General features: G+C 45.5%; 1 protein-coding gene across 1 annotated transcript in view; it reads left to right on the top strand.

Moving 5' to 3' along the window:
- Nucleotides 1–13,962, top strand: part of LOC134346729 (H-2 class II histocompatibility antigen, A-U alpha chain-like) — a 46,755-nt gene that overhangs the window by 21,226 nt on the left and 11,567 nt on the right. Inside the window, exons 3-4 of the mRNA XM_063048295.1 lie at nucleotides 1,388–1,669; nucleotides 11,943–12,090. Of these exons, the coding sequence (XP_062904365.1) occupies nucleotides 1,388–1,669; nucleotides 11,943–12,088 (428 nt within the window). The 3' untranslated portion in view covers nucleotides 12,089–12,090. The remainder of the gene's footprint in view (nucleotides 1–1,387; nucleotides 1,670–11,942; nucleotides 12,091–13,962) is intronic.

The raw sequence follows: 13,962 nt of genomic DNA, 5'->3' as shown, positions 1-13,962 counted from the left end.
TTGGGGGTGGTGTCACTGGGCCCTGGGTAATGGGGTCTGTCCGGGGACCAGCCTGGGGCTGAGTGCCACTTCAACCCCTCCTCAACCTCAGCTCCTGGCTGGTCCTTCACACAATCCAGCTGCTCTCCTTTAACCCTCGCATTCCCCAATCCTGGGAAACACTGCAACACCCCACTAGTCCCGGCCCTTCCACAGCTCACTCACTCAGGGCCAATACCTCTTGGGTTCTGGAGAAACAAATATAATCTGCTGGAGGAACTCAGTGGGTTAAAGTTCAAAGTACATTTATTATCAAGTACGTCGGCTATGTACAACTTTGAGATTCATCTCCTTTAAGCAGCCACAAACTAACAAAACACAATAGAACCCATTTTTAAAAATCTACACTACAAAGAATATCAACACCCAGTGTGCGAGAAAAGAACAAATTGTGCAAAGAATAAAAATAAACAACTAACACAGAACAACACACACAAAATGCTGGAGGAACTCAGCTGGTCAGGCAGCATCTATGGCAAAGAGTTAATAGTCACTGTTTTGGGCCAAGACCCTTCATCAGGACTGGGAAAAAAGGGGTAAGCTGCCAGAATAAAGAGCTGGGGGGAGGGGAAGGAGGCTAGCTGGAAGGTGATAGGTGAACCCAGGTGGGAGGGAAAGGTCGAGGGCTGGAGAGTAAGGAATTTGATAGGAGAGGAGAGTGGACCAGAGGAGAAAGGGAAGGAGGAGGGTCCTGGGGGAAGTAACAGGCAGGTGAGAAGAGGGAAAAGCTCAGAGTGGGGAACAGAGGAAGAAGGGAAGGGGGAAATTTGTTTACTGGAGGAAGAAATTGATATTCATATCATCTGGTTGGAGGTTACTCAAGACAGTATGTAAGGAGCTGCCCTCCACCCTGAGGGTGGCCTCATGTTGGCACAATAACACACAGACCATGAAATGCAGAGTCCCTGAAAGTAAATCCTCAGACATGGAGCCAGGCAGCATCTGTAGGGAATGGACGGTCAACATTTCAGATCGAGATCTTTTAATCTTGAGGTCGACGAGGTTGCTGGAGGAGTTTGAATGGATGATGGGCTGTGAGGAGATGGGGGGAGTGTCAGTGGGTGACAGGGTCTGGGGAAATGTGAGCGGGTAATGGTGTAGATTTTACTGATGGAACTCACTGCTGGTGAACACCTGAGACCGGATATTGCACTAAAATAATCCAACCATTTCATTATCTAACCCATGTTTGGTTGGAAATCTGAAAACACATTTTTGTTGTCCCCACTGGGTTCCCATTGGGTGTGGGCTGGTCTGGGTCTCTCCATCCTACACTCCCACCCCCACGCATTAGATTTTCTGTGCCCTTTCACCTTGGTTAACCTGAATTCACCCTGTCTGCCTTCAGTTCCCCCTCAGACTGCCATGTACCCCGAGGAACCCGTGGAGTGGGGTCAGCCCAACACTTTGATCTGTCTGGCTGACGGATTCTACCCGCCGAGCATCAGGATGACATGGAAACGGAACAAGAATCCTGTGACCGGTGGAGTCAACACCACAGAGTACTACCTGAAGAGCGACTCCTCCTTCCAGAGATTCTCCTACCTGAGCTTTGTGCCAAGTCCTGGAGACATGTACTCCTGCCATGTGGAGCATGAGGCTATGAAGGAGCCAAGAGTTGTCTTCTGGGGTTAGTATGGACCAGGTTATTAGGTGGTGGTGGGAGCTGATTCCAGGTAGTTCTAAGGTCACCTGATCTATTAGCTTTCTGTTCCAGCCATAAGCAGGTGATCCTGTGTAAATACCATGTACTCTGGGTATTTGGGGCATGGGGTGAGTACAGGTGCATGCTGTGTTGACTGGAAAAGAAAATAAATTCCATGATGCTGGAAATCTGAAAAATCAGGGAATGCTGGAATCGCTCAGCAGGTCAGGTGGTATCTGTGAGAGAGAAACCCTTCATCAGAACTTGGGAAATGAGAAAAGAAGTATGTTAAGTTGCAGCGATGGGGCAGGGTGGTGTGACCAGGGGAAGCCCCTGGTCTAGGTGATACAGTAACTCATCACGCCCTATAATGAAAGAATTGTGGTGAATCATAGGAAATCTATCTGATGAAGTGTGAATAGACGGGCAGGAAGGAGGGCAGAAGAAAGAAACAAAATACGAACTGTGAAATGGAGAACTGAAATGCTGTAAATCTGAAATCTGAGACTCAAGCAGGGCCTGTGAAGAGGAACTGAGTTATCTTTGCCAGTTAGTGGTCTTGCATCAGAACAAAGAGGAACACTGGTTATCTGGAATAACTGAACTAATTGCTGAGTGATGATATCAGCAATGTGACTCAGATTTTTACGCTGAGGCTTCAGTGAATTAGGGTGGGAAATCAGAGTGGGAGTGGGATGGAAAATTAAAGTAATTGGAGGATTAGGGCCACCCTATGGACTGAAAGAGATTTTCTGTACAATAGTCTGCCAGACTGTGTTTGGCTCCTCCAATGTAAAATCATAAGGTTTAGGAATAGGTAGTAGGAGGCAGTCATCAATCCCAGGGGATCATAGAACACAGAATATAGAAACATAGAAAACCTACAGCACAATACAGGCCCTTCGGCCCACAAAGCTGTGCCAAACATGTCCTTGCCTTAGAAATTACAGAGGCTTACCCGTAGCCCTCTATTTTTCTAAGCTCCATGTACCTATCCAAAAGTCTCTTAAAGACCCTATCGTTTCTGCCTCCACCACTGCCACCAGCAGCCCATTCCACGCACTCACCACTCTCCGCGTAAAAAAACTTACCCCTGACATCTCCTCTGTATCTAATCATGGGTTTGCATCTGTCGTGGACGGTGTCCTCTCCGGGCCGCAAGCCTGGGCAGGAAGATTTGAGGAACCGGCTGTTGCCCATGCGGCGGGTTCCCCCTCTCCACATCACTGTTGTAGTCCAAGGGAAGGGCAAGCGCCGATACAGCTTGGCCCCAGTGTCGTCGCAGAGGTTGCCAGAGTGAAGTTGTAAACAACATCAAACTGCCTTAGGGACCCCAGCTCCAGATTTCTTCCTTCAGGTTTACTCCTGAAGCCTTTCCCATGAGTGGGTATGGCCGCAAGGCAGCAGAGGTTTAAGATCAGAGTTTTCCTTCTCTTAGGTGGGCTGCCGTCCAAGGCTGATGAGCTCCACCTGCCTGAAACAACGGGTTTTGAGGCGCCAGTGGTCTGCCTTTGCCCCTTCTCTTGTCAGTAGAAACAGTTCCGCTGGGTCTAGTAGCTAAGCCACACACATGAAGGCCAAGGGTTGGATTTGGTTGTCAGAGGCTGTTAGAGTCGCACGCCATTTGGAGCACTTTATAGGTAGTGGGAGCTTATCCCCACTACCACCCCGGCTATGACAACCTTAGGAATCTCAGGAGCAGGTAAAGACCTACTGAACCTAACTTTCACAACACAGGAAGAGGCCATCAGTCTATCAGGTCACTGCCAGCTCCCAGCAGAGGAAGTCCAGTAACCCTCATCTCATTCCCTCTCACAGCCAAAGAGTCATAGGCACTATAGCAGTCTTAGGGATGTGGGAAGAAAATGGACCTTCACGGGGAAATCCACAGTCACAGGGAGAATACGGAAACGCCGCACCTACAGCACCGGAGGTTGGGATCTGCAAACTGTCCAGAGGCACCAATTTAGGACAGGCATCAAATCAGAGTGAGGGTCAGAGAACGATGTCTTAACCTGGCCTGTGGGGCAAATGGGAACTCACTACCAGAGGAAAGACCTACTGTACGTAGCAGAGTGGGATGGTGGGCTTACAGGACAACTTATCAGCTGTCTTTGGGAGAACATAGAACATAGAAATCCACAGCACATTACAGGCCCTTCGGCCCACAATGTTGTGCCGACCATGTAACGTACTCTAGAAACTGCCTAGAATTTCCCTACCTCATAGCCCTCTATTTTTCTAAGGTCCATGTACCTACCTAAGAGACTCTTAACAGACCCTATTGTATCCGCCTCCACCACCGTTGCTGGCAGCCCATTCCACGCACTCACCACTCTGCGTAAAAAAAATTTATCCCTGACATCTCCTCTGTACCTACTCCCAAGCACCTTAAACCTGTGTCCTCTTGTGGCAGCCATTTCAGCCCCGGGAAAAAGCCTCTGACTGTCCACACGATCAATGCCTCTCATCATCTTATACACCTCTGTCAGGTCACCTCTCATCCTCTGTCGCTCCAAGGAGAAAAGGCCGAGTTCAGTCAACCTGTTTTCATAACGCATGCTCCCCATTCCAGGCAACATCCTTGTAAATCTTGTACATCCTTCCTGTAATGAGGTGATGAGAACTGAATACAGTACTCCAAGTAGGGTTTGCCCAAAGTCTTATATAACTGTACCATTACCTCACGGCTCTTGAACTCAATCCCATGGTTGATGAGCCTTCTTAACAACATTCCCTCTCAGGGAGGGAAGGGAATGTGGACTGTGGGAGGGAAGGACAGTGAGGCTGAGTGGAGGGAAGGAGGGGAAGGTGTGACTGTTACTCTAAATTTCCAGCATCTGCAGAATCCCTTGTACATAAAATGAAAATCTTATGTTAGTCACCTGGACTGGGAATATAGTGTCAGTGGCCTTGGGTAATGGTACAGTTGGTTTCACACCACATTACTGGTACTGAGTGCCTTCAGCTGCGTGGAGTGTGGAGAAGTCAGAGGTACCTTCTGAGGGCAGAGAGGGCTGAGGACAGGTAATTTGAAGAGGTGGGGGGACTTCAATCAGGTCCACTGCCCGAGGATAAAAGGCAGGAGTAGTTTACAAGAGTGTAATAGAGCTTTGATCGGCAGCCAATCAGCATCTGGGGTTCATTAGGAATAGAAAATTAAAGGAAGGCAGGGGCAAGCACAGTGGGTGTCATCTAAGTGAGCATAGTCAGAGTGGTGATCTCAAGGCTTTAGCTTTTTGAGACTCCTGCAAAGAGAGGCTTCACTCAGAGAAAGGAAAAGAAAGAAAAGCTCAATTCTTTTTTCATTCTCTTCTTTAGATCTGCTCAGCTATGACAGTAGGGATGCCAGGCAGGATAGTGAGGCGCTCCTCTTGCGGGATGCGGGAAGGCATGGAGATCACCAGTATCCCTGATGACTATAACTGCAGGAAGTGCATCCAGCTGCAGCTTCTTACAATCCGGAGTTGGGATTGGAAGAACTCCAGATCATTCGGGAGACTGAAGGGTGATAGATAGGACACAGAGAGAGGTAGTTACACCTAAGGTGCAGGATGCAGGAAACTGAGCGACAGTCAGCAAGGGGAAAGGGGCTAAGGCACCAATGCAGAGTACCCCTGTGGCCATCCCCCTCAATAACAGCAATATCACTTTTCATACTGTCAGGGCAGATGATCTAACAGAGGAAAGACACGGTGTTCGGGTCTCTGGCACTGAGTCTGTCCCTGTGGCTCTGAAGAGAAGGGGTGAGAAGAGGCACAATGATGTGATAGGGGATTCGTTATTCAGGGGAACAGACGGGCCGTTCTGTGGGTGAGAACAAGATTCCTGGATGATATGTTGCCTCTGGGGTTTCAGGGTCCGGGATATTTCAGATCGAGCCCTCAGAATTCTTAAGTGGGAGGGTGAACAGCCAGAAATCCTGGTCCCTGTGGGTACCAATGACCTGGATAGAACAAGTGATGAAGTTCTGCATAGGGATTTCAGGGAGATAGGTGGTAAATTAAAGGGCAGGACCTCCAAAGTTGTGATCTCAGGGTTGCTACCCATGCCATGTGCTAATGAGTCTAGAACTAGAAAGATTATACAGTTTAATATGTGGCTAAGGAGTTGGTGTGGGACGAAGGGCATAAGATTTTTGGATCATTGGGCTCTCTTCCAGGGAAGGTGGGATCTGTACGGAATGGACGGTTTGCACCTGAACTGGAGGGGACTAATATCCTAGCGGAAAGGTTTGTTGATGTTGCATGGTAATGATGTTAATCTAGAGTTGCAGGGGGATGGGGACCAGCGTGCCAGAACAGTTAGAGGAGAGTTTGTAAAGGCAGATGTTGGTAAGACCTCAGACAAAGTCAGGGGTAAAAAGGTTGAACATGACATGACTAATGTCCTGAGCTGCCTACACTTCAATGCAAGAAGTTCTGTAGGAAAGGTGGATAATAGTGCTGAAGATGAGATAGCTGGTTTACAAACAGAGGCGATGTGTAGTGAGGAGGGGCTGTTGATAGGGCAAAATTGCAGTCAACAGGATGAGTTACAATGTAAAAGGCGGACAAAAGCGAAAAGGGTGAATTCAGGACTGAAGGTGTTGTATCTGATTGCGTGCAGTATATGGAATATGGTAGATAAACTTGTAGCACAGTTGCAGATTGGCAGGAATGATGTTGTAGGCATCACTGAATCGTGGCTGAAAGATTACTGTATACTGTAGCTGGGAGCTTAATGTCCAAGGATACACATTGTATCAAAAGGTTAGGCAGCAAGGCAGAGCAGGTGGTGTTGCTATGTTGCTAAAAAATGAAATCAAATGATTAGAAAGAGGTGACAGAGGGTTGGAAGTTGTTGAATCATTGTGGATAGAGCTAAGGAACTGTAGGGGGAGTTGTATACAGACCCCCAAACAGTAGTAAGGACGTGGCCTACAAATTACAATGGGGGACAGAAAATGCATGTCAAAAGGGCAATGTTAGAATAGTCATGGGGGATTTCAATATGCAGGTAGATTGGGAAAATCAGGTTGGTGCTGCATTCCAAGAGTGGGAGTTTCTAGAGTGCCTAGGGATGGAATTTTAGAGCATCATGTGGTTGGGCTCCCTACAGGATCAGTTATTCTGGATTGGGTACAATGAACCAAAATTGATTACAGAATTTAAGGTAAAAGAACCCTTGGGGAAAGAGATCATAATATGAAGGGTGATTGATAAGCTTGTGGCCTAAGGTAGACGGAGTCAATTTTAGAAAACCTAGCACATTTATTTTTCAACATCGTCCCCTCCTACATTTACACACTTAGTCCAGCGGTCGTGGAGCATACCTCCAGAAAGGGTTCACAGCAGGGGACATTGATACGTTCATGGCCTAAGGTAGCAGGAGATGAGTTATACAGCTCTCGTTACGTGCACATGCGGGTCAACTCTATGAGTGATTATGCAGAAAGTTTGAAGTTAATAACTCATCAGTTAATAACTCATCAGGGGTGATTGATAAGTTCGTGGCCTAAGGTAGAAGGAGATGAGTTATTAACTTCAAACTTTCTCCATAATCACTCAAAGGGTTGAGCTGCATGTGCATGTAATGAGAGCTGTATAACTCATCTCCTTCCACCTTAAGCCACGAACTTATCAATCATCCCCTTGTATGATGAAATTCACCCTGAAATTTGAGAAGGAGAAGCCAAAATCAGATGTATCAGTATTACAATGGAGTAAAGGGAATTACAGAGACATGAGAGAGGGGGTGGCCAGAATTGTCTGGAAAAGAACACTGGCAGGGATGACGTTAGAGCAGCAATGGCTGGAATTCCTGAAACCAGTTCAGAAGGCAAAGGATATATACACCCCAAAGAGGAAGAAGTAGGTGTACAAGATGATGAGAGGCATTGATCATGTGGATAGTCAGAGGCTTTGCCCCAGGGCTGAAATGGCTAACACGAGAGGGCACAGTTTTAAGGTGCTTGGAAGTAGGTACAGAGGAGATGTCGGGGTAGGTTTTTTATGCAGAGGGCAGTGAGTGCGTGGAATGGGCTACCAGTGGTGGTGGAAGCGGAAATGATAGAGCCTTTTAAGAGACTCCTGAATAGGTACATGAAGCTTAGAAAAATAGAGGGCTATGGGTAAGCCTAGGTAATTTCTAAGGTAAGGACATGTTCAGCACAGCTTTGTGGGCCGAAGGGCCTGTATTGTGCTGTAGGTTTTCTATGTTCCATGTTCTAAGTATTCTGAAGAAAATAAGACCATAAGACCATTAGATATAGGAACAGAAGTAGGCCATTTGGCCCATCGAGTCTGCTCCGCCATTCAATCACGGGCTGATCCGATTCTTCCAGTCATCCCCACTCCTCTGCTTTCACCCCATACCCTTTAATTCCCTGGCTAATCAAGAACCTATCTATCTCTGCCTTAAATACACCCAATGACTTGGCCTCCACAGCCACTCGAGGCAACAAATTCCACAGATTTACCACCGTCTAACTAAAGTAATTTCTCCACGTCTCAGTTCTAAAAGGACATCCCTCAATCCTGAAGTCGTGCCGCCTTGTCCTGGAATCCCATACCCTGGGAAATAACTTTGCCATATCTAATCTGTTCAGGCCTTTTAACATTCTGAACGTATCTATGAGACCCCCCTCATTCTCCTGAACTCCAGGGAATACAGCCCAAGAGCTGCCAGACGTTCCTCATACGGTAACCCTTTCATAGTCATAATCATAGTCATACTTTATTGATCCCGAGGGAAATTGGTTTTCGTTACAGTTGCACAATAAATAATTAAATAGTAATAAAACCATAAATAATTAAATGGTAATATGTAAATTATGCCAGGAAATAAGTCCAGGACCAGCCTATTGGCTCAGGGTGTCTGACCCTCCAAGGGAGGAGTCGTAAAGTTTGATGGCCACAGGCAGGAATGACTTCCTATGACGCTCTGTGTTGCATCTCGGTGGAATGAGTCTCTGGCTGAATGTACTCCTGTGCCCACCCAGTACATTATGTAGTGGATGGGAGACATTATCCAAGATGGCATGCAACTTGGACAGCATCCACTTTTCAGACACCACCGTCAGAGAGTCCAGTTCCATACCCACAACATCACTGGCCTTACGAATGAGTTTCTTGATTTTGTTGGTGTCTGCCACCCTCAGCCTGCTGTTCCAGCACACAACAGCAAACATGACAGCACTGGCCACCACAGACGCATTCCTAGAATCATTTTTGTGAATCTTCTCTGAACCCTCTCTAATGTCAGTATATCCTTGCTAAAATAAGGAGCCAAAAACTGCACACAATACTCCAAGTGTGGTCTCACGAGTGCCTTATAGAGCCTCAACATCACATCCCTACTCTTATATTCTATACCTCTAGAAATGAATGCCAACATTGCATTCACCTTCTTCACAACCAACTCAACCTGGAGGTTGACCTTTGGTGTATCTTGCACAAGGATTCCAAGACCCTTTGCATCTCTGCATTTTGAATTCTCTCCCCATCTAAATAATAGTCTGCCTGTTTATTTCTTCCACCAAAGTGCATGACCAAACACTTTCCAACATTGTACTTCATTTGCCACTTCTTTGCCCATTCCCCTAAACTATCTATGTCTCTCTGCAGCCTCTCTGTTTCCTCAACACTACCCGCTCCTCCACCTATCTTTGTATCATTGGCAAATTTAGCCACAAATCCATTAATACTGTAGTTCAAATCATTGACTTACATTGTAAAAAGCAGCGGTCCCAACACCGACCATGATACAACCATGACTAACAAGAAAAGTCAAAGCCAACATAAAAGCCAAAGAGAGGGCATATAATAGAGCAAAAATTCTTGGGAATTTAGAAGATTGGGAAGCTTCTAAAAACCAACAGAAGGCAATTAAAAATACATTAAGAAGGTAAAGATGGAATAAGAAAGTAAGCTAGCCAATAATGTTAAAGAGGATACCACACGTTTCTTCAGATTTATATAGTGTAAAAGAGAGGCGAGAGTGGATATCGGACTGCTGGAAAATAATGCTGGAGAGGTAGTAATCGGGGACAATGAAATAGTGAATGCACTGAACATGTATTTTGCATTAGTTTCACTGTAGAAGACACTAGCAGTATGCTGGGAGTTCCAGGTATAAGGGGACATGAAGTGCGTGAAGTTGCCATAACTAGAGAGAAGGTTCTTGGGAAGCTTAAAAGTCTGAAGGTGGTTAAATCACCTGAACTGGATGGAGGTCACCCCAGAGTTCTGAAAGAGGTGGCTGAAGAGATTGTTGAGGCATTACTAATGACCTTTCAAGATTCACTAGATTCTGGAATGGTTCTGGAAGAATGGAAAATTGCAAATGTCACTCTACTCTTCAAGAAGAGAGAGAGGCAGAAGAAAGGAAATTATAGGCTAATTAGTCTGACAGTGGTTGGAAAGATGCTGGAGTCCATTGTTAAGGATGAGATCTCAGGGTACTTGGAGATACATGATAAAATACGCTGTAGTCAGCAAGGTTTCTTCAAGGGAAAATCTTGCCTGACAAATCTGTTGGGATTCTTTGAAGAAATAACAAGCAGGAAAGACAAAGTAGAATCAACTGATGTTGTGTTCTTGGATTTTCAGATGGCCTTTGACAAGGTGCCACACATGAGGCTGCTATAAGCTATGAGCTCATGGTATTACAGGAAAAATTCTAGCATGGATAAATCAGTAGCTGATTGGCAGGAGGCAAAGAGTGGGAATAAAGGGAGCCTCTTCTGGCTGGCTGCCGGTGACTAGTGGTGTTCCACAGGGGTCTGTGTTGGGACCAATTCTTTTCATGTGATATGTCAATGATTTGGATGATGGAATTGATGGCTTTGTTGAAAAATTTGCAGATGGTATGAAGGTAGTTAGAGGGCAAGCAGTTTTCAGGGAGTAGAGAGGCTACAGAGGACTTAGACAGATTAGGAGAATGGACAAAGAAATGGCAGATGGAATTCAGTGTTAGGAAGTGTGTGGTCATGCACTTTCATAAAGTAAATCGAAGGGCTGACTATTTTCTAAATGGAGAGAAAATACAAAAAACTGAGGTGCAAAAGGACTTGGGAGTCCTTGTGCTGGGTTCCCTAAAGGTTAATTTGCAGGTTGAGTCTGTGGTGAGGAAAGCAAATGCAATGTTAGCATTCATTTCAAGAGGACTAGAATATAAAAGCAAGAATGTAATGTTGAGACTTTATAAAGCACTGGTGAGGCCTCACTAGGAGTATTATGAGCAGTTTTGGGCTCTTTATCTTTGAAAGGATGTGCTGAAACTGGAGAGGGTTCAAAGGGTTTCATGAAAATGCTTCCAGGATTGAGTGGCTTGTCATATGAAGAGTATTTGATGGCTCTGGGCCTGTTTTCACCAGAATTCAGAAGAATGAAGTGTGACCTCATTGAAACCTATCAAATGGTGAAATGCCTTGATAGAGAGGATGTGAAGAGGATGTTTCCTCTGGTAGGAGAGTCTAAGACCAGCGGAAACAGCTTCAGAATAGAGGGGCGACCATTTAGAACGGAATTTGAGGAGGAATTTCTTTAGCAAGAGAGTGGTGATCTGTGGAATTCTTTGCCACAGGCAGCTGTGGAGGCCTAGTCATTATGCATATTTAAGGCAGAGGTTGATAGATTCTTGATTGGTCCGGGTTGAAGGGATACGGGAGAAGGCAGGAGATTTGGGCTGAGAGGAAAATTGGATCAGCCATGATGAAATGTCGGAGCTGACTAGATGGGCCAAATGGACTAATTCTGCACCTATATCTACGGTCTTATATGAGGAGTTCTGTATCAGGATGGGATTGGAAGCTGGAAACAGTTTGAATAATATTTGATCTGACTATATAGATGATTGAAGAGGAAAGGTGTGGGACATGCAGAGTACTATTTCCCACTTGCTGAGACAATAGGAATACTAAGTGTTTACTATTTTGTATCTGTGAGTTTTTCGCTCAACCAGTTCTGTCTCTTTTGATATCCTAGGAAGCGGAACTGTGTGATCTCTGTCCCTTTAACATCCTTTCTACAATATTCACACACTACCGCAAATGTCGGTCTACCAATATCTCTTGTCATTCCAGCTGTGGGCCTTGAGTAGACCATAGACCACAGGCTCACTGATGTGTGTGGATAGAGGTTTGCCAGTGTTGGGGAGGGGTGTCAGTGTTGGGCCAGGTTCTCCCCCAGCAAGGTAAGCTTGGTGAATAAACACTCACTGTGTGTCCACTGTATGTTTCACTGTGAGCTCTCATCCTTCACTTGTCTCTCCCTAGAACCTGAGGTACCTGAGGAAGCTTCTGGCCCAGGAACCGTGATCTGCGCACTGGGACTCTCCCTGGGAATCATCAGTGCCGTGGTTGGAATCATTCTACTGATCAAAGAGAGGCAGCGTCTGCAGGCTCAGCAGCAGGGCATCTAGGGGTGAGTGTTGGGCCCAGTGAGGACTCCCAGTCTGTCTGGGGTCCTGCCCTTGGAAGAAATCCTCAGTCAGAGAACATTGTGTAGAAGCCATGTATCTATTTTCTGTCTGTCTGCATTGTATTTGTGTTGTGCAGTTATATAATGGGTTATGGCAATTTGTCACATGGGTTGGGGCATGGTAGAAGAATATGAGTATAATCACATATTCACACTTTGTGTTGTTAGTTTTAGTTAGAGAGAAACTTAGTCGGGGACATGGATATATTTTGTTGACCGCTAACTTCACTTATCTGGCTTGTTTCACTTATTTCACTATCACTATGTTAGTTTTGTTAGTTTTTTTAATCGCTATATAAGATCGTACCTCTTTGCTGTTTTCGTAATAAAGGATCACACATACATTTTTCAGCTTAGAACTCAGTTACTGTATTTGGAAGAGTATCATACAATGTCAAATCCCTCACTTAATGTCTCTGTGGTTTTGGCTTGTTTTTCAAGTAACCACTGCACTTTGTCAACAAAAAAAAAATAGTTATACCAAATGAACACCACTCTACAGTGAGGGATTGCCGCAGACCTGTTGGTGAAACTGTAGCAGCTTGTGGTAGGATCATCTGCGACCTTTTGTTGATTCATACTGTGTTCAAACATTCATAAAGGCTTTTGAAAACAGTGTTGAAGGAAAGACTGACAGCCAAAGTGACTGCCTCTGTTTCCTTGACCAGTACATTAGGCGTTGCCCTAGAGAACTTGTCAGAAGTTACCAGCATGACAGCCCTAAGAAAGGATAGGTCAAAGCTAAGGTTTTACTACAGGGACATGCTGGTAATGAACAAAATTGCATCTGCCTGCATACAAAAGGCTATTTCTTTGGTACCTATTAAAGCTGAAAACATGAAGGCTATTCAAGGCTGCAGTCTTTTTCTTAAGAGACTGTTGCAATGCTATGGAAGAAGTGAAGTACATGAGTTGGATGGACATGTCTGCCAATATGTCGATAGTTATAAAGAAATTGCCCCACATGTTGGGGATAAATGGGGAACAATGGTCTGGAAAATGCAGGAAGGGCACAACTGTAAGGCTCCTTGCACTGACATTCATCAAAGTTGCTGGTGAACGCAACAGTCCAGGCAGCATCTATAGGAAGAGGTACAGTCGACGTTTCGGGCCGAGACCCTTCATCAGGATGAAGGATCTCTGCCCGAAACGTCGACTGTACCTCTTCCTATAGATGCTGCCTGGCCTGCTGCGTTCACCAGCAACTTTGATGTGTGTTGCTTGAATTTCCAGCATCTGCAGAATTCCTCGTGTTTGCATTTCGCTGACATTGTTGCTTTTATTGAAAGGCAAGTAAGGATCATAACAGACCTGTTATCTGAGAATATACAGATGCTCCATCACCTACAGTAAGCAAAGGCGTTAACTAGAAAAAGTCACAATTTCATTCTAAGGCTAAAGGAAGCGGTCTTGCCATGACTGTGGCCACTGTGAGATGTAAAACTAAAACTGAACCTGGAACTAATGGAAGAGAAATGGTTTCATCAGTCTAAGGGGGCTGTCTGTTCTGTGAGGTTGAACTTGCATTGGATTTGTGCCCTCATGGAGAAAAGGGTTCAGAGTGAGAAGATTGCCTTCCTAAAGAAAAATGATGTCTGGTTTGCAACACACACCCACAGTGCTGGAGGAACTCAGAGGCCAGGCTGCATCTATGGAAAAGAGTACAGTCAATGTTTCGGGCCGAGACCCTTCAACAGGAGTCTGCTTTGTCTGTTTGTGTACAGGACATATCAGCAAGGATTGCAGGAAGCATAGTTCATTCAAGGTATGCAGTGGCAAGCATCCCAGCATACTTCGTATTCACTCTGATGAAAA

Source organism: Mobula hypostoma, chromosome 5 (assembly GCF_963921235.1).
Source record: "Mobula hypostoma chromosome 5, sMobHyp1.1, whole genome shotgun sequence".
Taxonomy (NCBI): domain Eukaryota; kingdom Metazoa; phylum Chordata; class Chondrichthyes; order Myliobatiformes; family Myliobatidae; genus Mobula; species Mobula hypostoma.
This window is presented reverse-complemented; position numbering and strand designations above follow the sequence as displayed.